The 26,089-nt window shown below is 47.3% G+C and overlaps 1 protein-coding gene across 1 annotated transcript in view; it reads right to left on the bottom strand.

The window, feature by feature from the left end:
- The window catches only part of UBE2E3 (ubiquitin conjugating enzyme E2 E3), a 271,343-nt gene that overhangs the window by 103,905 nt on the left and 141,349 nt on the right, over positions 1–26,089 (bottom strand). The window contains exon 4 of the mRNA XM_069616084.1: positions 11,658–11,790. Coding sequence (XP_069472185.1) covers positions 11,658–11,790 — 133 coding nt within the window. The remainder of the gene's footprint in view (positions 1–11,657; positions 11,791–26,089) is intronic.

Genomic DNA, 26,089 nt, shown 5'->3' with positions numbered 1-26,089 from the left:
TCGGCGTACGCTTTTGGGCGTCGGCTACAGCGATCCTCGCCAAGCTCTCGGCGACTCGTTTGTCGGCGGAAGCTTGTGTTTTTGACGCAACGGGTGTCGATCGTTCTACGGCGGTATGCGCCTTTTGTTGATGCGCGCCGGCCGATGGTTTGGGGGCGGCGCCCTTATTAGCCGAAAGCCCAGTCGCTGGTCGCGGCTGCGGTTGCGAGAGGGGCTTCGAACCCGAACGGTCCGGGGAGGCCGCAGGTGGAACCTGCGTCTCCTTGGGCGCTGAAGCTGTTTTCGTCTTAGACGAAGAAGAGCCGTGGGTTGTGTGCTCAAGTGAGTTTTTGTGTGCGTCAATGTCGCCGGGGTGTTCATCCCCATAAGCAGGGCGTGAGCCGAGCCCGTCGGGGCCGGGGACAGACGACTAAGCGCGCAAGCGCTCCTTAGAGGGGTTTTCGACTTCCGTAGCGGAGGTCGTGTTATCGCGTTCCTCGTCACTGTCGGTGGTAGCAGCGGCGGGTGAACCTTCGGCCTTCGACATCGCGTAGGCCGCCCACCTTTTAACCGTACGGTCTTTTAGAGTTTTAGGCTTAAGAAGCCGACAAGCCGCGCAACCTTCCTCCTTGTGATCGAGGGGCAAGCAGCGGTTACACCGTGAATGCTTGTCCTTCCAAGTAAATTTGCCCTTGCAAAGCGGGCAAAACCTAAAGGGTGTCCTCTCCATAGCCGAGGCAATAAATCGCGATAACCACCCCAAGGGAAAGGAAGGGGAAAGGGAACGGCATTCTCAGAAAAGACCCAGAGATGTCCCACGACCCCACTCTCCCTACTGCATATGGCCTGCGAGGCCAGGCCACGTGTTCGGCAACGCCGAAGGATTTCCTCCGCTCGACCCTCCGTCGAAGATCTTGCTCGGCGGAGAACAGCTTCACAACTGCGTCGAGGGGGGGATTATTTAATATTAATGAGAAACGACCAAAGGTCTAGGAGTTGCAATGTCTCTCGAGGAGCTCCGCGTGAAGGCGACCAGAAGCTGGGCGGAAAAAAACAATCTGAGGGACCTCGACGCGTGAGGGATTGTGGGTACAACGCACGTCGTCATAGGGATAGTGTTTCAGACACGCCTTGTCGACGTCCCTTTTTCGACTACGAAAAACAAAATGCAATACTCCGCAGTGACCACTGGATGTCGGACCTATGCACAGCATGTGATTCTAAGCAGATTAACAAACATCAGAAATATTTTTTCAATGATACCCGACAGTGTCACGCTATTCAACAAATATTCAGAAATTGACAATACTGTCGACTGCTTTGATGCCTGCGTCGACAACTTCGACACCTGTAGCATCTAGTGGCTCGAAGCCCGATGCGTCGATGACTTGATGAGCTTTCGGCACCAACGACTCGGTCCTCGAAGGGACTTTCTCGACTCGATGTATCCTTTGAACGCTCTTGAGGAGTTTTGCCTGCCGGACCCGAAGGCGCACAGATTTTATACTTATCAGGTCTTTCAACCAGAGCATGGCTTTTGACAGTACTTGAGGAGGGTCAAGGCTGCATTCTCAAATATCATTTTGAGTGTGAACTCTTTCCACTCAGCTAGGGAGGCTGTTTTTGTTGGTTGGACATACGACCTGTTCCGGAGAGGAACTCTAAGACAGCGACCTATGGCGTTGTTTCTTCAAGTGTCTTGACGAATGGTGGGGACCACTTGGTGATCGGGATAGTTCATTTTATTTTTTACGGCAAGGAGAAACAATTTGAGTCGATGGGGACTTATAGGTCCTACATGCTGCAAACTTTCCTCTGCAAGTTCTCAGGGCTTTCGACGTCATCGACAGGCAGTCCTCACACCCCGATGAAGGATGAGCGGATCCCAGACACCACAAGCATATTGTGTGGGGGTCCGTAAGGGACATCTTCGACCCGCTGTCACAGCATTTTTTAAAATCCCGATTTCGGAGTAAAAACGCAAATGACAAAGCTATTTTCGAAGATTTCTCACAGATTTCTTCACAAAGGAACGAAGTGCACCGTATCCGAAACGTTAGCGAGGAAAAACGGAACTGAAGCCACGGACGCACTGCACATTATATATGCTTTTGGTGACGTCAAGACGGAGGACTCCGAGGGATATCGACGTGCAGCGGCCTCTGCTGAAATAAATTTGCTGAAGCAGCTAAGCTGGATATTGGAAATATCATAAGGTAAGGAATACTTGGAGGACAATCCATTCGAAATGAGAATTTTCCTTAACAGCAGTCATCCATGAAACCTGAAACTGTTGGTGTAAAGTGTTTCTGGCCGGGCTGTGAGAACAATATTAAGGTCCAAAGTAGGAAGCTACAACCTAGTAGGACTTTCAAAGAGTCTCTCGACCAGAGGGTTGCGTAAACAAATTTGTCATCCAAGCTCTCTTGTAGGCCCAGAACTCCCAAAAGGTGAATCAGAAAGTGTCGAGGAGGCCTTATTGATGCGAGATCCACAAAAGGGGAACACATGGTCCAGCCCACATGACAATGGTTTGCGAGGCCTGGCCGTGCACCAGTGACAGACATGGGTCAGTTTGGCTTTATATTGCGCCCTAATGCTTTACATTCTTGCAGCAATGAGAACCTTTATGTTCTGGCCAGACTGCCCCAGATGTCCACCTTGCTCAGGTACCAGGCTGATATATTCAGTGACTGGGGAGGGGTGAAGAATCTTCTCTCCCCGATGTTTCAGGAAGTCATTCATCACAGAAATCCTGAAAAGGGGGCGGGGGGATCTGGAGACGGGGGGGCTCCAATGAAAGAGCTCTGAGATCCAGAACATCTCCAGCTAGTGAGGCGTCACTAGGATCATTTAAGCCCTTTTGGAATGCAGTCACTTTGTCAGAACCTTGCGAATTAGAGGAATAGGAGGGAACACAGTTTTCTAGTCCTTGCAAGTTACTGCAGGTACGTTCCCGGGGAATTATGCCCACTTCCTGCCACTATACATACAATTGGCACGGTGTGTTCTGAGATGTCTCAAATCGGTCAACCAAGCCAACCCCCATGTGTGATGGGATGAAATGAGCAAAAAAGCCACAGATCTAGTCATCCTGTTTTTTAGGTTCGGCTCCAGTTGAAGTATCATTATGACACACTGTCACGTCTAAACTGACATCAGTGCATTAAATTGCTTAATGAGCAAGAAGACCAATTTACTTACCAACTGTAACGTTCTTTCGACTGGATGTTCCTCCCACGTATTCCTCATCTTGTGATATTCGCTGCTTCGGAAAAAAAAAATTCGCCAGAGGGTGCTGTGCTTGAGGTCGTGGCATCGACTGTCCCTCAACGGGCTCTGTTCCGTGTCGACGTCACTGCTGGTATAAATAGCTTGAGCCGCGCCTTTTGAGGAAATACTCGTGGAACATCCAGGCGTATGCTGTGACTGATAGGCCCATCATGAGAGGAAAGTGTAAAAAAACGCAAACTGTACTGCGCTGGAGGGTCGATGAGGAATACGTGGGAGAAACATCCAGTCGAAAGAACGTTCAATCAATTTGGAGGTGGCATCTAAGCAGTAATGCTTGATAAAGGTATGCATTGATGCCCATGTTGCCGCAGAGCAAATGTCTTCTGCGGCTTTGAAGAGGGGAGTCCCTGAAAAAGTAGCTATTCCCCTAGTGGAGTGAGCACGTAGCCCATCCGGTGGGTCTTTTCCTGCTAATCTGTAGCATTCCAATATAGCCAGAATGATCCAGCGGGATATAGTTTGTTTTGTCACTGCTAACCCCAATTTACGACCTGTGTAACCCACAAAGAGTTGGTCACCTTGACGTAATTTTGCCATTCTTGAAATGTAAAAACTGAGGGCCCTCCTGGGGTCCAGTCTATGCAATCTCTCCTCTTCTTTACCCAAATGAGGAGGAGGATAGAATGTTGGTAAAATAATTTTTTGTGACAAATGGAAGTCAAACTACTTTCGGTAAAAAAGATGGTTTAACTTTAAGAACTACCTTGTCCTTGTAAAAGATGGTATATGGAGGTTTACATGAGAGAGCCTGTAGTTCACTAACCCTGCGGGCTGATGTTAATGCCACAAGGAGGATAGTTTTTAGTGTTAGAAGCCTCAATGGACAGGAGTGCAGAGGTTCAAATGGTATACAAGTTAGGAATTTAAAAACTAAGTTTAAATACCAACTTGGGACATGAAACGGTATTGGTGGATATACATTGGTAAGTCCTTTCAAGAACTGAATGATTAATGGAATTTTAAAGAAACCTCTTCCGAAGAGTGCTTAAAAATAGACAGCGCAGCAAGATATGCTTTAATTGTTCCGATCTGGAGCCCCAGATTGGCTAGATGTAACAGGAAAGAAAGCACCATTGGGGTGCCACATTGAAAAGGGTCCACATCCCTATATTTGCACCAGTTACTGAACTTGTTCCAACGACACCGGTACAAGGATTTCATTGCTGGCCGTCTGGCCGAAAGCAAAACCTCCATTACATCATCCGGAAGATCCCAATCCTTTTATCGCAACCTCTCAGAAACCATGCATGTAGATGGGAGTGTCTTGACCTCTGGATGGAGAACCAGACCTTCCTCTTGCGAGAGAAGATCCTCTCCTTGCGGAAAATGTATTGGATGGCAGATGGACATGTCTAGAAGGTCCAGGTACCACGTCCTCCTGGCCCAGTCCGGGGCAATTAGGAACATGGCTTTCCTGAACTTTCTCAACCTCCTGATTACTTGAGTAATCACGGGGACTGGAGGAAATGGGGACTGGAGGAAATGCATACAGTAGGGGGAAATCCCAGTCCACCACGAACACGTCTCCCAGAGCTCCTCTCGGGGGAAATTCTCTTGAGCAATACTGATCGCACTTCCGGTTTACCGTGGTCGCGAACAGATCCACTTGAAGGGTTCCACAAAGGGCGAAGATCTCCAGAAGGATTTCCTGAGCTAACTCCCACTTGTGGGAGACTGCTCTGCCTGCTCAGAGCGTCTGCCGCCGTGTTCTGCTCTACGGCTAGGTGAACTGCAGAGAGATTCCTTCTCGTATTGCCCAGAACCAGAGCTGCATTGCCTCTCTGCACAGAGGTAGTGATCCTACGCCTCCTCTTTTGTTGAGGTAGTACATGGCCACTGTGTTGTCCGTCATTATGAGGACATTCTTTCCTTGTACAGAGGCAGGAAGGCCTTCAGCGCCAGTCTGATTGCCCTCAGCTCCAAAAGGTTGATGTGTAGTTTGGACTCCAATGGAGACCAACGTCCGTTGATTGTCAGATTGTTGGTGTGAGCTCCCCACCCGTGAGAGGCATCCGTTACTACTGTCATCTCCGACCATGGTTGCCAAAAAGATTCTCCCTTGTGGATGTTGTTGTTGCAAGCCCACCAAAGTAGATCCTGAGCAACTGCGCTCGGGACTCGCAGAAGATCTGACATACCCCCCAGAATTGGGACCACTGAGTTCTGAGGGCCCATTGGATGGATCTCATTCTCAGTCTGGCCTCTGGCACCAGAAAAATGCAGGATGCCAGGAGGCCGAGCGACCTCAGAAAATCGAAGGCCAGCAGATGCTGGGCTTTCTGGAATTTTGTTACCATCTGCTGGATGTGGAGAGCTCTTACCTCGGGCAGCGAGGCTTTGCCCGAGAAAGTGTCCAAGACTGCTCATATAAACTGGAGTTCTTGGGATGGTATCATGTGGGACTTCTTGAAATTGAGGGAGAAGCCCAGGTTGTGGAGGAAGTGGCAGGTGATCAACAAATTTTCCTGAGCTTGTTTGTGAGAACGTGCTCTGATCAACCAGTCGTCCAGGTAGGGGTATACGTGAATCCCCCCCCCCTCTCCTTAGACTCACTGCCACAACCGCCATCACCTTGGTGAAAACCCTCAGAGCTGAGGTCAGCCTGAATGGCAGAACTCGAAACTGATAGTGAGAACGGCAAATGCGAACCTCAGTTATTTTCTGTGCTTGGGATGGATTGGCACATGAAAATAAGCATCCTGAAGGTCCAATGACACCAACCAGTCTTGGAGTTGGAGAGCCTGAAGGATCTGAGAAAGGTTACCATCTTGAAATTGTCCTTCCTGCGGAACTTGTTCAATTTTCTTAAGTCCAGGATGGGTCTCAATCCTCCGTCCTTCTTTGGGATGTGAAAATAAGGGGAGTACCAACCCTTGTTCCTCTCCACTACAGGTACATGTTCTATTGCACCTTTCTCTAGCAGGGTTACAATTTCCTGCAAAATGAGCGGGTCTGGAATTTTGGTAGAGTTGGCTCCCGGTGGATGATCGTGAGGCCTTTTTAGGAAGGGAAGGCAGTAACCTTCAGCTACTGTTTGCAGTGCCCAAGCATCTGAAGTAATGCCCCGCCATTCTTTCAGATGCGGAGAGATTCTGCCTCCCACTGGTGTTTTGTATGATAAGACCTCAGAGTGATTTGGAGGCGGCTGCAGGAGCGGCCGAGGGCATAGATGCCGTTCCTGAAGATGGCTTTGTAGTCTTTCCTTGTTCACCATGCGTGACATTCCTTTTGCCCCTTTGAAAAGCCTGTCCTCTTCCTCTACCAACAGAAGAGTAGTATCGAAAAGGACGACCCCCCCCAGGAAAATGAGCCCGAAAAGGGTTTCGGAGGCTGTCGCATGGAGGCACCAAGGGATTTAGCTGCCGCTTTTGAGGTCTGTAGTTTTTGTAGGCCATCAGCCTTACTACCAAACAGACTCGAGCCATCAAAGGGAATGTTGAGAAGTCTGGTCTGCACATCTGGGGCTAACCCAGACTTCCTCAACCATGCAAATCTGCCTAGTACTGTGCTTGATGCCATGGATCTGCTAATCCTATCAGCAGTATCCAATCCAGACTGGAAACATTCCCCCATTGCCTCCTTCCAGTCTTTGACCATATTCAGGAAGCCTTCCCTTTCCTCACCTTCCGGAATATGTACAGCCGCCGCCGAAATGCATTCCCACAGGGTATGTGTGAACCTGGCCAGGGTACAGGTAACATTGGTTGATTTCAAGGCCATGCTACCTGAAGTAAAAACTTAGGAGCCCAGGCATCAACCTTCTTATCCTCCCTATCCGGAGGTATGGTCGGGTATGCTGTCTGTCTCGAAGTAGTAGCAGCCTGAATAACCAGACTTGCTGGAGTAGGGTGTCTATTCAGATACTCTGGATCAGAAGTAAAAGTTCTATACTTCTTTGGAAGATTGCCGTCTACTGCAGCAATGTTATCAGGTTTTTCCCAGTTCCTTTCAACTGTCCTTTGAAGCGCCCTATGCAAAGGGAGAACTGGATCTTTCTGGGGTCCTCGGACTATTATGTCCATCATATCATCTTGCTCAAAAGTAGGTGAGGCTCTTCCCCAACCCATATATTATATCACCCTGTTCATCAAACTCCTGTACCCTGAGTCTGCATGCTCTGCAGGATCAGGTGCAGCAAACTAATTCAGGTGACGTGTCAAAGCCACTAGCAGAATGTAGAGTTTCGCACAGGTCTCATTTTAGATTCAGGGTTTATAAGTTCCTCTGGAACCTGTCCAGTTCCATATTTTACTCCAAAAAGAAGGAGTGACATCTTCATCCTCCGAGCCAGATTCTTCAAAAATTGAAGACATGGACCTAAAGAAATCTGACTTGGGTAAAGGTGTAAACCTTCTCTCTTCCTCCTGATTTTTTGTCGAAGGAACAGGTGTTTTCTTCGAAGGTGTCGAAGGAACCTTCGACACACGAAGTCTTCGATAAGGGCATCGAAGTTAGTATAGGCTTCGATGTCGAAGCTGTCGATGTCGAAGCTGTCGGCATCAATGAAGTTGCACTCGATTTTGACAACTTCTGCTTTTTAGGAGGGAATCGGAGAAACACTCGATTCGAGGATTGCTCGACGACTTGTTGACTCGAGTTTCACGGGCTTCACCCATACTACTGGGTTTTACCCCAGTAGTTCCCGACTTCCCTGTGTCGTCCAATGGAGCGACCGGGGTCTGACTCTTCTGAGGTTTCTTTGAGGGGGTTGAGGCCGAATTCTCAAAGACCTGCATCATTTTTCTTCTAAAATTTTCCCATTTTGTTGGGGAATCTGATTTTGTCGGCCATCGAACCAATTCAGTCGATGTATCGGATGATGACGATGGAGATCTACGTCTCCTTCTTAGTTTTTTAGAAGACTAAGAAGATAGTCTCGATCTACTACGAGATCGGGATCTCTGAGTGTTTATGACGTTCCGATTCCTTAGAATTGGATGTTTTATGCCTTTTTGACGAGGCCTTCGAAGTGGTCTTTGACACCTCTCGCCCCACCGCTAGCTAACTTTTCCTCTCACGGAGGGCCTTTTCTGTCATCGACTGACAGGAGCCAGTCGCCGGTTCGATGACCTGAACCCAGACACAAAAGACAGATAGGGTGAGGATCGGTGATAGACATCTTCGACTCGCAGTCGATACACTTCTTAAATCCAGTTTTGGGTGTAGAAGCGGTTGATGATGACATTTTGACAGAAAATCTCAAATCGCGCGGTTCACGATAGCGAAGCAATCGGAAAAACAGAACTGAAGCCAACGGGCGCGGCTTGAGCTATTTATACCAGCAGTGACGTCGGAACGGAGCCCGTCGAGGGACAGTCGATGCCACGAACTTGAGCACATCGCCCTCTGCTGAAAAAAAATTCAAAAGCAGCGAAGCTGGCGATAACGAATATCACAAGATGAGGAATACGTGGGAGGACACAATCCATTCGAATGGCTCTTATGGGTTTATTAGATTTGTAGTCAGAAGTACTTAGAAATACATCCCTAAAATATAACATTAGAAAACATGAATCTGTCTGAGTTCCCATTAATCTAACCATTCAGTCATTGAAGTTGGTGAGGCGCTAAGCAGTTCAAAATGCGATTTATACGTATTTTAGTTGTGATAACGTATGTATTTAAAATAACCTATGGGTGTGTAGCGCTATGTAAGAAATATATTATTTTGTATTATGTATGTGTAGAAAACATCCATTATTCAGTATGCCAGCTTAAAACAGCTAGATTTACTGTGCTCAATATAAATTACATGGCTTCTTGAGGAATCTGGTCTTTCACAAGACGACCCTGGCAATGGGACAAGATTACACAGAGACGCCATATTCCAGAGGATTTTTGTGCATGGGCTCATGTAATACACTGGGTCAACAAGTTGCGTGGGGTTATTGATTACATTGATTGATATACAGAAGTAGGGTTGAGGGAATCTGGAATTAGAGCTGTGAAGGGTCTGGTTGTATGGCTGACCTAATGTAATGTTAGGTAAGAAGGTCATTTCCCAGGTTAACACTCCAGTACCAGGGTAGAGGCTGGCTGGCTGGCGAGAGACAAAGACAGCGACACAGAACGAGAGAGCGCCAGACACAAACAGAGCAAAGCAGACTTCACCGTAGCCGTTGCTACGGTCCACAGTGAGAGAAACCAAAAGGTGCCAGAAGAGACCAGTGATTTCCGTGAGAGGGACGCTGGAGAATATTGGAGGCAGCTTGTATAAAGAAATAGCAGAAAGTGGAAAAGCCTTCGCATGGCAGGGAAAGAAACCAGGTTACCTTGGGAGAGCATATCCTGATAAGATTAAGTAAAAATGCAAGTTACATAACAAGTGGAAACAAGCACTTTTTGAATACTGATCCGAATGAAAGGCGGCCGCACTAAAGTAAGCATTTTAAAATAATGATCCAAACTATAGCAGTTTTGTGGAAACTTATAAATATAAAGGAACTGTGTACATTGAGAGAACAAGCATTCGCCAGAGCCATATGAATATCAAGATGCTCTGTACTTCGAGATTACAGGCTTTGGCCAGAGCCATATGAGCTATATCAAGGAACTATGTGTTTTGGCAAGAGCCACAAGAGTATGTGAAAGTGCAACCTGTGAATAGTTGCAAACAAGTAATGGTAAAGCATTAAGAGGACGTGAAATGAACCTGAACTGAATCTCAAAGAAAAAGCTGAAACAGTGGCAACGTGCAGGTGAAGGAGAAACAAGTTTGGTGTGTTGGTTGCGTGACATGTAATGGGTGAACCGTGTGGTCCAACAACTGTACCTAGACCAAGGACACCCACCTATGGAAAAGCCACTTGAAATACCTGCAACAGAGCTTGCGGCTGACTCTAAAATAAAGGGAACCTAGTGTGAACTGGAATTTAACTTTGTGAAATTGTTAAAAGACTTGAAGCCTTGATGAAGGGAAACCCAACCCCTTGGGGATTTGTGAACTATCATGAATCGTGGGGAAGGGAGATCCTTTCCAACCAAGAGCTGGAAGAAGCTTGGACTGTTATTTGAACACTTAAGATTTCAAAGCTGACATCCGTATACAAATAGATGTGAGGGCAAGTATAGGTTTTGGCACAGACATTTACTTTGAACATCCTGACAGACTATCCTTAATTTCGTTTAGGTAGGGAAATCCCATCTTCTTTCGTGGATGCTGACCATTGCACAAGCAGGAAGAAGGTGTGCCTGCTCTAAGGGGTTCCCAACTCCCTCCACAGACAAGCTCCTGAAGGTACCAGAACTTCCACCAGAGCTGGTGCCATTAGGCAGAGCAGAAGCTTTCCCATGCCTGTCCGCCATCATGGAAGCTTGCAAGGCTGAGAAAATGGCAGACTCAGATTCCTGCTCTTTTGGCACCTTGTCCGCCCTCTTGTGGTGCAGTCTTGCAGACTTGCGCAGTGGGGTATATATCATTTTTGGGTAAGCCCGATGAGACTGCTTTTCCTTCACCCCTTTAGGGGAAACCTAGTGTGGGCTTGGTATTAGTGCCTGAACAGAGATCCTAAGGTGTAACCGCAGAATAAGCCACCTGAGGGAACTCCTCAGACAACCATCTGGCTTCAGTCCCTCAGGCCATGACCAGGATGCAATGGCTTTAGCCCCAAAAGGGGGATTGTTGGGCCAACACTAGGTCTCAGTGCAAGTTCCAGAAAAGTTGCAAGCCCCGGGGGTCGCCCCAAATGCTCTGGGCTTACTAGCATCCTTACCAAGAAGGGGCTCATGACAATATGTCCTCCCAGTGGCACACATCTGTTTAAAGGCTGAACAGAGAGCATGTTGCACCAACACCGGTCTCAACATTGTTCCAGACCCAAGCACTCAAGAAAGAGCTTGTGGGTCTGACAAAGATCGATTCTTCTAGCCATCCATTGTTCCCTCTTCTAGCCTCCAAGGTTCTCTCTTCCAGATCTCCAATGTTTTCTCCTCCCTCTTCAGCATGTTGATGAAAAGGAAAACAGCAATGGCACCTCAAGTTGAAACAGTTCAGGAACTTGAGCCAACAGAAATAAATCCCCCACCCTCCAAAATAAAAATCACTTGAGGTGCCAACATTTCTAGGATGTACAGAAGAATAAGAGGCAGAGCCAGACACCTACTTATACTGCCTAAGTGACTGTCGCTCCAAGGCCACAGACTTTAATACTTTGAGCTTAATGACCATTAAACGAGCATCTAATTGCATAGAGTTCAGATCCTGGTTATGTGACAAAGCAGGAATGAGGAGAATATTTTTTTAATGAAGCAAAATTTAATCCTCCCCAGTCATTTATACCATAAATATGAGGTTTCACAATTTGACAGAGAAAAGAAATGAGACAAAGAAAAAGGAACACATTAAATGTGTTCAACTGTTCCAAGGACAACTCATGTAGCCTTACCTTTGGTGGCTTGAATGGGTAATCTGATGAAAATGTGATATCCAAAAAAAAGACCCCTCCCTCATAGACGGAACCTGGTGGCCCAAGTATCGTGGATCTCCATTCATAAATATTATCACCTTTAGGACCAGCGCTGTTTAAAAGGAAAAGAAAGATTTACAAAAATTAAAGGCCTGACCACTTCAAGAGAAAAATCAAAGCAAACCAAATATGCAGCAACCATTAGCTTTAAAATAAAATACAAAAAAAAAAACACAAATAAGAATACAGTTTCAATTACTATTTAAAAAAAGAAAACTAATTTGCCAAGAGGAAAACTACTAGTTCAAATAATTCTTCTAATGGTATTGTCTATTCAGTAAACAATTTAGAAAGCCAGTTCATGAACACAATATGTTAAATAATATACTTGGAGATACTTTTAAAGAACATCCAGAAACCATATTATTGATTGACAGAACACAAAGTCCTGAGTCCTGAAACAATTCTACTTCGTGCACTGTAGTAGAGCCCTCTCTAACCAGTCAATTGACAACACACAACACTGCTTATATTGAAACCCTAACAATTGGTGCCTATACCATAACCACTCTGGCGAACACCACAAACAATGTAGAGGGTATTCCATGTAATCTAAGAAATCAACAGTATAGTCGAGATATATCCCTTGTGCACCAGTGTCCTAAACGCAGCTGCATGCCTCATCAAGTGTCTACCCGGCCCTCATTTTCCTTCACTGGCTACAACTGGACGCAACAAATTACCTTTAAGTCTTGCTGCATCATCTATAAAGCAGTTGCCCCAAAGTCACCCAGCTACCTCACGGAGAAACGCAGCATCTCGGCAGAAAACGCACCACAACAAGCTAGGACACACACAGACTTGAAATCCACTGCTGCAAAAAGGAAAGGACCAGAAAACAATGCTCCTCTGCCTACGCCCCCAAGACTATGCACCTGCCTCCAGGTCAGAATCAGACTAGCTCCTACAATTCAGGAATTAACGCGAGACCCACCTCTTCAAGGAGTCTCTCCTCCTAAACACCAAGGCCATCTGTCAACTGGAACAGCAGATCAGCTGCCTCACAGTATGCAAGCGCCACTAGATGAAAGTCCCCACATGCACCCCATACTGTGTAATGAAAGTTCACAGCAATGGTCAGTCTGCTATCTCATATTGGCTAATGATTCTGTATTTTATTTATGGTTGCTGCCACTTTTCTGCTGTAGAGATTAATGCACTGCTGTTTCTGTCCAGAGAGTGGGGAGAGTAGCGTATCTGCAAACACTATCAGTAGATTAACTGACACTGTTAACTGGATACAGAGGTCTTTGCAGATGGTTGCAGTCCCATCTAGGTCAAATATGTTGACATGTTGTAAAGGTGATGGTTTATGTTTGCAGTGTATTAAGAGTTCAAAACAGATGGCACATTTCATTTTAATGGCATTTTATTTGATGCATTTCTGTGGCAACAGAGCAGTGAACTGCATCAAACGTGTTGCTCTACAATAAAATGTGAATGGGTGACATTCGGTGTAGCCGAGTGTTATTTTGTGCTGGAAAAATAGCAGTTGATAACCAAAGATAATACTCCTTATTAGAAAGGGGAACACTAGTCACTCACAGTCAAGACATTGAAACAGAACAAGTTATTTAACGTAGTGACTACTGTACGCCTAGTCCATAGTCCCTTTCCTCCATATTAGTGGAATATTCCTTTCTTCAGGACGGGACCGAAGCTTTTTTGTAGCATCATACAAAAAGGTTGGTCTTATTTTTATGACGCGGACCAGGCGCATACGTGGCCACATGTTCCGCCTCCCAAGCCCCGCCCCCGGGCCTCGCTCCTCAGTCCTTTTGGACAAGCTGTGATACATGTGCAGAAATTAGCTAAAACATGGCACCGATGCGCGGCCATTTTGGACATTTACTTCCATTACCGCAATGGAAGTCTATGTTTTAATTAGCAGACATGAGTTCTGCCACGGTTGCGATGTGTATATTTGGAAGCAGATGAGCTCATTATAGAGGATAGTCGGCGCATTGTTCAATCAAGGACGCGCCAAGAAGGGAGTCGAGAGTTGTGCAGGTGCAGTGATAAGGGGTGCTGCGAACGACCGTACAGGAGGAGAGTTATGTTTTTAGACTATTTACTTCAATTTTCCACTCTGTGCCAGGGACAGTTGGCAACTCACGGTGGGCGAGGATCTGTTCCCCGTAAGAGGGGTATCCGGTAGTAGATCAGCATTGGAACCCCGAGTGATAAAGGCTCGCAGAGAGGGAGGACGCTCCATACCCAGTTTGTGCGTGTGATCTCTCTGCCTACCTGCCTGGGGACTGGGTAGTGACGTGGTGGTCGAGATGAGGTTTTCTTCTTCAAATACACTAACTGATGTAACCCTTTGATCCTTACTTATCCTATATGTGTGTTATGTGTAATCAACCCTATTAATTTACAGAGTGGTGTGTGCGTTTATATTTTATGTGAATAAAGGGCCTGTAAAGAGCTGATTATATTCCAACTATTGGTCTAAGTGTCGGTTATTGCCTCCCGGATTCCAAGAACCTTTGCTCTGCGTGGTCTGGTAAGTGGTTTCTAGGGTAACTTCACACAACACAAAAGCAACAGGTCCTAACTGATACATGAAGGCATTTGAGAGGGAGGGAGGGCATATGGGAAACGGGGACTAAGTACTGCAGTGACTACGGTGAGCAACTTGTTCTTACTCCTATGCCACGTCCCCTTTCCTCTATACTTGTGGGAGATTTTCTAGAACTTGTCTCCTGGCACCCTCCCCCAGTCCAGCAAGGCAGCAAAGCAGAAATGGGGAACCACTGCAACACAAAGGCGAGTAAGGGCGATTCTAAGCAGACTAAGCAAGGAGGATGAAGACAGTCCAGATTGGTGAAAAGAGGATCAGTAATGCGTGTGCTGAGCAGCTCTGTAACCTGAAGAGAATTGCAAGGCCATCCACCAGGGACCCAGAGGCAAAAAGAGAACCTGAACCTGTGGCAGAAGGGTGAAGCAATAGTGGCTGGTTGACAAGGACCCTTGTGGTGATGGGCCAGGGGAGAGAGGGAGAAACTCCCATTAGTATTGTGAAACCTAGAGAGAAGGTAGCCAAGGTCCAGGTGGGGGCCTGCAGACATCCTGACAGTATGCCAAGGCCCAGGAAGGACTTGTTTGAATCAAAAGAAAAATCAGGCTCTTGAGTTACCAGCTTGAAGCCGGAGAGAAAGTCCAGGTCGAAGAAGGACCCTGTGTGAACCTGAGAAAAACATCAAGGTCCTGGAGGTTCTGGTTATAAATCCTGGTAAAGCCAAGGTCTACGAGTGGCCTGCCCCGCTTACAGATATGACCGAGGTCAAAGAGAGACCTATTGAGAGCTGTTGAAAACCAAGAGACTTGGTAAACCCAGAAGGATTTGTGGTAATGCCGACAGACCTGACAAGATCAAGTCATGAATCCTGAAACCTGGGGGAAGGGGGCGGGAGGAGAATGTAAGAATCATGTGAAAGCAGAAGGGCCCAAAACAGAGTGAATAATCGCTACAAAAAGCTTCGCCAACGCACTCATTTGTTACATAGAATAGGGAATTGCGGTTGCTTTTCAAGAATTGGTCAATTATTGTGGCCAATCCGTGGGATACTTTTGGTAAAGAGTCCCGTAGCCAAGACGCTACAGAACCTATCAAGATTAGGAGTAGGAACAGTCATTTAGACATTGAGACATTGAGACTGCCTCACTAAGGTGCCTGGCACCTGGGAAGAAAACCCATCTTTCTTTTAAGATCCCTTGTGCATGGCTCTTTTCAAGAGATTTTGTTTCCATGCAGCATTATCTCTAGACCCTACATATGTTGAACCAACCCATAATTACTAAAAGTGTACAGTGCATTGTAAAAAAACACTTAAAATGTTGTGTCACTTTGACATTATTCAGCCCAACCACAAGCCCCACATAACTAAGAACACAACCGAGGACCTGACAAAAATCTTAAACATCTAGGAGGAATGGATGGAAACGAGCAGCCTGGACTGAAAATATTCATAACTGATGCGCTCCTATCTATTAACAGCCACTTGCTCTACTCATAACCACAATGACATACCACTTTCGAAAAAAGCAGTGACAAATGCACAAGCTTCACCTCTCAGCACAACCACATTGCCACGGAAGGAAGCTACGGACATCTCACAACATCTCCCATGCAATGTCCTAGGGTGCGGACAATGGTGACAAGTAGCATAATCACTCATGCTGAAGACATCAAAATTCTAAACGCACCAACTAGTGATAATGGATTTTTGGACAAGAGGTCTTCTCTATTTTTGAACCAGAAGTGAAAAACGGAACCAGTGAAAAAGAGCTAGGAACGAGTATAAAGATCCCAGAAGTTCAAGAAAAACAAAAAATCTTCCAAAAGCAAAAACGATCACAAATTTGCTTTCATTTGAAACCTGAAACTGATTGGAGAACCTATGCAGATCCAACAGCAAATGAAACTAATAGAAAAGAACCCAGATACGGAATTGCCCACAACATAACTTGAAACTCAGACACTTCATACGAAAAGTGATCCATCTGCCGGTAAATGAAGGGCCTCTCAGAAGAACAAGAGCAACCGTCAACTGTTTCCATATATGAAGATGAAAGCTATATAGACATAGAAAGCCTGAAAAGTAAGCAATTAAAGGAGGAACCTTAAGCACTACTCGGCCCAGAGTCAAATATACGTCATTTTGTAACTTTGACGCAAAACCGAGAGCTCATAAAAATACAAGTAACCACCGAAAAATACTTGACTCATGATTGAGCACTCAAACCAGGAACAAACAAATAAGACAAAAGGGCCAGAGATGTGGAGGTCTGATCTTGGGACACAAAATGAAACAAAAAATGGAAACGCAAACATTCAGGAAAACCTGCAGAAAATGAGGCGATAAAACACATAAGCTATCACTAGAGCGAGTCTTAAAAGCAAAAGGATGGTCTAATAATTAATAGGTCGAACCTAATGAGATTACTTCATAGCATTCCGCAATTGCGAGTCGTGGAACCAAAAGACATAAAAATAGTGTATTTTCCAAATGAAGCAGAAACAGATTACATCTGCTTACATCTTGTAACCAGATCCATCTCAAATCTACTGCTGACAGCAACAGACGAGCTGCGAACACTTTTTTTTTTTTAAACCTTTATTTTTGGCCTTTCAACACACCATACAAATACGCACCCACATTAGGGTGGATTTAACTTTACGCCGTCAACTAGTGCCCCAGCCCCCCCCCACCCTCCTCCGAGTCCCCCCCCAGCCCTTGCCGCATCTCCGCATCGTCCCCATTGTGCATCATTACAGCCCCCCTGCGACCCTGTGGTAATTGTCAGTCCGAGTTAAGACTGCATCAGGGTGTGTTCCCAGCGTCTAGTGGTCCCTCTGTGGAGGTGTCGGCCTCCCTTATCAGGAAGGATATCAGCGGGCCCCATATGTCGGGCGGGCGCGCGTGAAGCGGGAGGAGTTTTATGAAATCTGCTTCTGTGTCCTGGTAGTAGAGTAAGTCTTTCCGCCAAGCGGTGTAGGAAGGTGGGGGGCCACGGCCCCATGCCGTGGCAATTCTCCTGCGGGCTAGTGTCAGTAGGACTCCGGTCAGTTTCCTCGACGGCGTGGATAGCAACCTCGTCATTCCCAGCAAAGCTGCTGTGCATCTCGGTTGTACTACTTCACCCACGACTGCGGATGTCGTGTCCAACACTCGGTTCCAGAATGGGGCTACTTCAGGGCATTCCCATGCCAGGTGTATGAAGCTCGCTGATAGAATACCGCATCTCCTGCATTCTGCCTGGGTGTCGGGATGGTGTTGGTTAGCTTTTTCCGGTGTATAATAGGTTTGGTGGAGGAAATTAAAATGGATAAGTTTGAGCCGGAGTTAAGTGTAATTTTCTGGGTCTGCTTCAGAATGTAGTCCCAATCAACCTCCGATATACTTGCGTTTAGCGCTCGTTCCCATCTTGTTTTCGCTCCAGAGTTGACGGGGGGCGTACCGGTGGTCAGTGCTTTGTAGATTTGCGACACCAGCCTGCCTTTCCCCTGTGCTTGAATGACATCATGCAGTAGCTGCCAGGTCGGTGGCTGTCTCGGGAAACCAGGTAGGTGGGGCTGCATAGTGTATAGAGTTCGGAAGTAGAGGAACACGTCCAGTGCCGAGTTGCCCCCTTTCTGTTTGGCTTGGTCAGGGGTCAGGAAGCCCTCCTCTGTGAATAGGTCTCCTAGGGATTGTATGTGTAGTTTGTCGACCCACTGGTGAAACACTTTCTCTGATGTTATGGGGATTCCAGGAATAAACTTAACTGGCAAGAGGGGAGAGTACCTTATCTGCACCCCCAGTTTATTTGCTAGTGACTTCCAGACCTTGTATGTTGTGAGCATCACGTTCATTGTGCGGTTGGGGACAGGAAGCTGACTGAAAACCACGGCAGTTGGGAGTTGCCAAGGCCCTCTCGACCTGTACATGGGGGCGAATCTTTTGCGTTGCGTACCAATGGCTGAGGTACTGTGCTTGGGCTGCCCAGACGTATTTTTCCATGTCGGGGAGGGCTAGACCACCGCTGGACACGGGAAGCGTCAGTATTGTGTACGCCACTCTGGCTGGTCTGCCAGCCCACAGTAGATCCAGAACCAAGCTTTTCAGCCTTTTCAAGAAGGAATGTGGTAGTAGCAGCGGGATATTGTTGAAGAGATACAGTAATTTTGGCAGCATTACCATTTTGACTAAGGAGGTTCTGCCCCAGAGTGTCAGTGGGAGAGTCTTCCAGCGCGTGACCTTGTCCTGTAGAGACTTAAACACCTCCTCATAATTGTCCCGGAATACCTCTTGTGGGTCCAGTGACAGTTGGATTCCGAGATAACGGACCCTCGAGGTTCTCCACTCACGTCCGAAGTCATCGGCGAATTGTTTAGTGTCTCAGGTCAGTGGGAAGACTGATTTTGAGTGATTGGTTTTCAGTCCGGAGGCCGCCCCGAATCTGATGACTTCCCGCATGACCGGGTTCAGATTGAATTCAGGATCTCTTATGAATAGTGCTACGTCGTCGGCGTATAAGGATACGATAAGTTTGTGTGGGCCGATGGCGAGTCCCATTTGTTGGCGTAGTTCCCGCAGGTTGGAGGCTAGTGGCTCCATTACCAGAGCGAATATTAGTGCTGACAGGGGGCATCCTTGTCTCGTGCCGCAGGTTTGTTGCTGCTGACTTTGCCTTGCCCACTATGATATTGGCCTGTGTGTTGGTGTACAGGAGAGAGACCAGTTTGATAAAGCGGGCCCCCAGCCCCATTCTGGTGAGAACCATGAACATGAACGGCCACTCCACTGAGTTAAATGCTTTTTCTGCATCAAGCAGGACCGCGATTGCCTGGCCTCTAGGGTCTAAAGCCTCGATGATTCCAAACATTCTCCGGATGCCGAAGGTCGTATTGCGGCCAGGTATGAAACCTGCCTGGTCTGCTAGCATTAGGGCAGGCATCAGGGGCATCAATCTATTCGCCAGGATCTTAGCAAGGATTTTATTGTCTAGATTGAGCAGGGAGCTCGGGCGATACGAGGCGCATTCGTCTGGTGGTTTTCCTGATTTGTGTAAAAGAATGACATTGGCCTCACGCGAAGAGTGAGGAAGGGTCCCAAGCTCTAGCGCCTCCTCGTACACCGCTGCCAGCAACGGAGCCAGGGGGTTCTGCAAAGGCCTTATAAAATTCTCCCGTTAGGCCGTCAGGGCCTGGTGCTTTGGAGGGTGGTAGGGTCTTTATGGCTGCTTTAATCTCTTCTTGTGAGATTAGTTCGTTCAGAGGTTCACGTAGTTGATGTTCGACCCAGTAGAGCTCTGTGTCTTCCAGATATTCCAGGGGGAGGTGCGAGTCTTTCGGTAGCTTGGCACTGTAAAGATCTTGGTAGAATAGGCTGAATTCCTCCGCTATCTTTTCGTCAGTGTGGACCACTTCCCCTTGCCTAGTTCTGATCCTTTCGATTTGGGACTGATTATTGTCGGCTTTAATTAGATTTGCCAGAAAAGCTCTTGGTTTCTGGCCCTCGCCGTATTGGCGGATTTGGTTGGTGCGGTGAAGAAATTTAACCTCACGTTCCGCTGCGTCATTGAATTTCTGCAATTCCGTCTTCAGTGCCGCTGCAGCCTCTGGGTTGTCATTGTTCGCGTTCTGAGTTTCGAGCTGTTTCAATTTATTTTCGCTGCTTGCAAGCTCGCCCCTAATGAGCTTGAGAATGCCGTTCTCTTTGGCGAGGCAGACTCCTCTGATAAAGCATTTAAAGGATTCCCAAATTATGCTTGCCGAGGGGACCGAACCCAGGTTGGCTCCTAAGAACACATCTATCTCCTCTCTTAACTCGGAGGCAAAGACCTCGTCCCGCAGTGATCCCTGTTTGAAGCGCCAGCGTTGTAGCGGCGGGGTGGGGCTAGCTGGCTTGAGCATAAGGAAGATTGGCGAGTGGTCCGAGAGTGTTCTCAGGTGGATGTGGCACCGGCCACACGCCAGGTTGCTGTTAGTTGAGGTAAAAAAGTAGTCAATTCGGGAACTTGTATTATGGACTGTAGAATGAAAGGTGTACTCGCGCCTTTCCCCATTGGAGACTCTCCAAGTGTCCTGTAAATCAAATGCTTTGCAGATTTCCTTTATCTGGAGAGCAGCTTTTGAGGTTGGTTGATGTATGGCCGATCTATCTCTCGTAGGGTCCATAACCGTGTTCATGTCGCCGCCCCAGATGACCGTGGCTGGGCCGAGTGCGGAGAGCTGTGTCAACACCCAGCCGAAGTTGTTAGGGCCATCCACATTCGGAGCATATGAATTGACAAAGGTCACTTTCTGACCTGCGACGATGCCGCTCACCAGTAGTGCTCTGCCTTCTTCGTCTTTTACCGTGTGCAGTAGCCGGAAACTGAGCCGCCTGTGTATGAGGATCGCAACTCCTCTCAAATACGTGGAGTAGGATGAAAAGTATCTGTGGCAGCCCCAGCTTTTGGCCCACTGGCGGTCGCTCCCCGGCGTAAAGTGCGTCTCTTGAATCAGGGCCACGTCTATGTCGTGGCATCTGAGATAGTGCAGAATTTTCCTAGATTTAGCCGGGATGTTACCTCCTCTTATGTTCCATGTTAAAACGTTGAACGGGGCAACGAGCCAGAGCTGCTGACTGGGTCTGTATGTGAGGGATGGGAGTCACAATGCGATGATGAATATGGCAGCGAGTAGGGAGCAGGCGGGACAATCGGGAACCGGTGGCGTTGAACTTCTCAATTAACTTTGTAATATTCAATCTTCGGGCAATCCCCAACTGGCCCAAGACGTAGCTCTCCCGAGGGTGGGCAACCCTGAACATGCTCACCGGGAGGTTCCAACTTTCCCAACCACAAACCAAAACGGCCCTTGGAGTCGCCATGCCGAGACGCGCGGTCCACACCTCGGCGGGCAGACACCACTCAGGCTAACAGTAACGTAACGGTAGCTGAGCTATGGGCACCTGGGGTCTCCCAAGTGTCCCAGCCCCGACTTGTGCTGCTGTAATCGGTCTGGCCCACTCAATACTGCTGTGCCGGGTCTTTCGTCCAGCTGTGACCAACTGTTTAAGGAGGGTTCCTGGGGATTCTGTCTTTGTGGTCTGGGGCGAGCCTGATTCTGATCCGGGAGCCCTAAACGGTCCAGGAACAAATTTGCTTCATCTGGTGTTTGGAAAAATTGGACCTTTCCCTCGTGTTGGACTCTTAAGCGTGCTGGGTAAAGCATGGAATACGGCAGTTGGCTGTTGCGGAGTCTCTGTTTGACGCTTGGAAATGTTTTCCTTTGTGTCTGAACTGCCAGGGAGAAGTCAGGGTAAAAGTGGATTTTGTCCCCGTCGTGGCTCAGTTCACCTTTTTCTCTGGCGAGGCGGAGCAAGGAGTCGCGATCTCTGTAGTTCAGCAGTCTCGCCATTATGGGCCTAGGGGGAGCCCCTGGAGCAGGTCTCGCCGTGGGAATCCTGTGGGCTCTCTCGATTATGAATAGGCGGGATAGGGCTTTGCGGCCGAATAGAGTGATGCATAAGGCTTCCACGAAGTCTTCCATTTTCTCCTGCGTTTGATGTTCTCTCACACCGACTATCCGTAGATTATCCCTCCCCGACCGACCTTCGAGGTCCTCGCACTTGGCGGCGGTCAGTTTCATTTGCGATTCCAGCTGCGAAACTCCATTAGTGAGGGTTGCCAAACCATCATCGAGATTTGACACCCTCTGCTCCATCTCGTTTAGGCGTTCGGCCTGGGAGTCCATATGGTGTTGCAGGAGATCGACTTTGGACGCGAGACCGTCCATTTTGTTACTTAGGCTGCCAATGCCTGCTTTTAAGTCAAGGAGGATTTCCTTGATTTCAAAGGGGTTCTCCGCCACTCCATCCTGGTGGGAGCATTCGGACGATGAAGCTTGATCTTCTGGGTGGTGAAGGGCTCTGGGGGTCGGGCCACTCTCAAAGTTTAGCTTCCTCTGAGATTTATCGTTTTTTCCCCATCTTGGCTGCAGGTGGTCAGGTTGTGCCTCGGACCCCCCTCCGGATCGAGGTGGCCGCGGCTGGTTGAATGTGGTGCTTGATCAGCAATGCGGGGTGGGGGCCGGATGTCGACGTGCGCTGTGCTCTTCCACTGCTAGCGCAGCCCCTTTGGTGGGTTTCAGTGGAAGACTGGCGTAGGATGTATGTTACCCGCTATGCGGGCAGGGGTTGACTGTTAAGGCGCTATGTTGGCTCGTGTCAACGAGGTTTACAGTCCCGGCCCAGCAGATTGCAGGAGTGAATGGTTTGCCGGGGGCGCTGTGCTGCTTGCTTGCCCCTGCCACTGCGGGTATGGCCGCTGCCGAGTCTCGAAGGCAGAAGGGGGGGGGGAAACAGTGCCATCTCCCCACCACTCCTTACCTCCCGGGGCCCCGGGAACGACCCCCTCGCTCGTCGCCACCAGGCGGGTGTAGGGGTTCTTGCTGGGCGGCTGGCCGCCGTCCGGGGTCCGTCGCTCCACGGCCCTCGGCTGGGAAGCCGGATGCCGGAGCCGCAGGTGCAGATCCCGGGCGTGGGGGAGGCCCTGGCGTCTTACGGCCGACTCTTCCGCTCTGGCGATGGCTCTGGGCGGGAGGAGGGGGTTGGTCAGGATCTCCCGCCGGCCTTCCCGGGCCACTGCCGACTCCTTGCCAGGATACTGGCCCCCCGTCTCGTGGGTGGCTGGGGGGGGCGCGTCGGGCTCCGCAGTGAAGGAGCTCAGCTCTTGATGCGCGGGGCCGAGTGGCCGACCCCACGAGTTACGGCAGCCGGGCCTCTCGGGCCGAATCTCGGGCTGGGAGCTCCGATTTTACACGAAACTTCGGGGTGGCATAGCGGGGGACATCAGCAGTTCGTGTACCGGCAGACTGGGGGTCAGTAACGCCAGGATCCACAGGATTGATGCGGGGCTACGAGGGAGCTCTGACCTAAGCGGCCATCTTGGATGGCCCTCTAGCGCCCTCTTGCAGACAAGGCTTTTGAAAGAGGAGTAGGCCTGCGTAGGAATGACAGAGGCTCGCGAACACTGGGTTTTGACCTAAAACCCATTCTCAGCCTTGAAGATTCCCAGAAAAAAACTGCTGTGGGAAAAAAAACTACAACAAAACAAGAGACTAATTTCAAGACAATTTGGAAGATGAAACTGAAGAGGAAACTGCAGACAAACTGATCATATTCTATCCAACCTTCCTGCGGGGCCTGCACGCTTTGCACATAAGGATAAAAAGTAAAACAGACGACCAAACAGTTGAAGATGAATCAAATGTACCACCCTTGGAAACGAGGGCTGAGAAACAGAAGTCCTGGAATTGGCTTGAAGCTACTCTGACATCTTCAGATCATAATTAGACTGAATGTCAGAGTGCACCGAAGATCCTGCGCATAGCCTCAAGGAATTCGAGGACACAAACACTTGTTTGAAAATCTTAATGAAGAACTGCTAACAGCAGACCTTATCTGCATTCAAGAATGCTGGCTACAAGAAAACCCCATTTTAGATGGCTATACGTGCTATCTGAATTAAGCCCACAAAGGCAACATGGGGAGACCATCGGCAGGACTTACCATTGTCAAAAATAGTCTCCATGGAAAACTTGTAAGAGCAATAACCTCATCTTCACTTATACAAATAATTTTTCAGGATGACCAACAAACAAAGGAAAAACTCACTCTAGTCATACTTAATCTTTACTGGAATAGTAAAGCAAAAGATGGAGCGTCTTTTCTGACTCCCGTTACTGAACATATAGATGATATAAGAGCAGAATTTGTGAATACCAGCCCCTTTATTTGTGGTGACCTCAACAAAGACTGCCATAAAACCTCATGTGCAAAAGGACAATCGAACCAAAATAGCCAAAAAGTCTTAGACAAGAAGTGGCTAAATGAAATGCACATAAGACTTGCATATGGCAAATGGCAATGTAGAAGGTGACTTACAAAAAGCAATCACTTGGTCTTTGTATAATGCCAAAGCAACCTTAGATTACTTCTTTCTAGATGCCATAACCTACAGAAAAATAATATCTTTAAGCATCCTGGACACTGTAAAAAGTGACCATAAAATATTAATACTAACCTGTCGTGAAGAAATATTTGGCAACAGTCAAGCAAAAAGGAAAAGAAAAATGGTTGCATAATGAGAATATAAATAAGGGACTAAATCGTTTACAATTGTCATCAAAAACTCTACCACAATTGACAAGTGCAATTAAAAAATAGCAAGAAGAGTAGTAAAATGGCAATGTTGAATATGAAGTATGTCGGAGGTCATAACGAGAAACAAAGATTGAAAATCAGAAGCCTATAGTCAACAGGCTACACCATTCAATCCATAATTACATAAACCGAAAAAAAGAACTGGCAAACGAAATAAGCGTTCTAAAAAAGAAAGGCGAAACAACAACATCTCGAGTGACGCAAGAAAAAAAGCTGAAGAAAATATACCAACAATGGGTCAAATCCCAAATAGAGAAATTAAACCAAAGGGACTCTGAACATATGTTAATGGCAATGGAAAACAAGAATGCCAATTTCTTCTGATCTTTGTTAAACAAAGAACACAATCTCCAAAATTCTGCATTATCAAATCCAATCCACGAATCTGAGTAGGTTAAGGATTTTGAAAACATCTAACTCGAGCAGTATCATCAAAACTCCTCCAAAGAAATAGCAAAATGACATGCCTTGGTCAATAGATTTTGACAAAATCGAAATATTGATCCTAATCAAAGGCCTTCGCACATCCCATGCCTCAGCACCAGATGGCCTGACGAATCAAACACTAAAACAAACACCAGAATTATGGGCCGAGATGTGCTATGTCTTGTTCACTAGAATAAGTAAGAATAAACAAACACCAATCTCATGAAAGAAAGCAGTGGCGATAACAATTTTCAAAAAAGGTGACGAACACGACCAGAAAATTATCGACCTATCTCATTGCTAGATGTCCTGGGCAAACTGTATGCAGGCATTCTCTTGGAGATTAAAGTAATGGATAACAGCAAGTGGCAATTATGATTTTAGACAATCAGGATTTGTTGAAAAAGTAGATTGCGGATTGAATCTACTAATACTCAATATGCTAAAAACGAAAATAAGAGACTCTTTAGCAAAGTCCATGGCCATACCAATACATGCTAGAGTCTATCATGAAATGCTATGGGAAAAACTGGAACATAGAGGCTGCCCAAAAGATCTCTTGGCAGCCATTATTGAACTGCATACAGATATGATTCTACAAGTGAGATTAGATCAGAAAGGAACCCTAACCAAGGCCTACAGCACCACAAGAGGCCTAAAACAAGGGTGCCCACTGGCATCAATCTTATACAACTTCTTAATTCTGGAAATCAGAGACAGAATGGAGCCACCGAGATTGTGCTCTCCTCGCCTGGGAGTAAACATAGGACATCTGCTATATGCAGAAGACCTCATTCGCCTAGGCACCACTGCAGTTGGTTTACAGCGTAAACTTGATGCACTGCAAAACTTTGAGAGTGAGAACAAACAGAAAATAAATGCGTCAAAAACAGAAATTGTAATAATCAAAAAGACAAAAATAAAAACTTTCAAATGGTGTCTTGAAAATCAACCGCTTTCAAATAACTAAAAGCACAAAGTACTTGGGGAGCATAATCAGTGATGACTGGGGAGACAAACTGTGGATTCAACATCCAAATCTAAAAATGGATCAACTAATAGCACAAGCTCTAATACTGAAAGAGGTATGGAAAATGCTCAATCCAACCAATTGTAGACTTTTACAACCTGAAGGTGGCACTGTCAATAACGTATGCCGGAGATACTGGATTGAGAATCCCATGGAGGACATGGGCCAAAATAGATGAAAAATTCTGGTGCAGAATC

The sequence above is a fragment of the Ambystoma mexicanum genome, chromosome 9 (genome assembly GCF_040938575.1).
Source record: "Ambystoma mexicanum isolate Mex_15411 chromosome 9, UKY_AmexF1_1, whole genome shotgun sequence".
NCBI classification, from domain to species: Eukaryota; Metazoa; Chordata; class Amphibia; order Caudata; family Ambystomatidae; genus Ambystoma; species Ambystoma mexicanum.
This window is presented reverse-complemented; position numbering and strand designations above follow the sequence as displayed.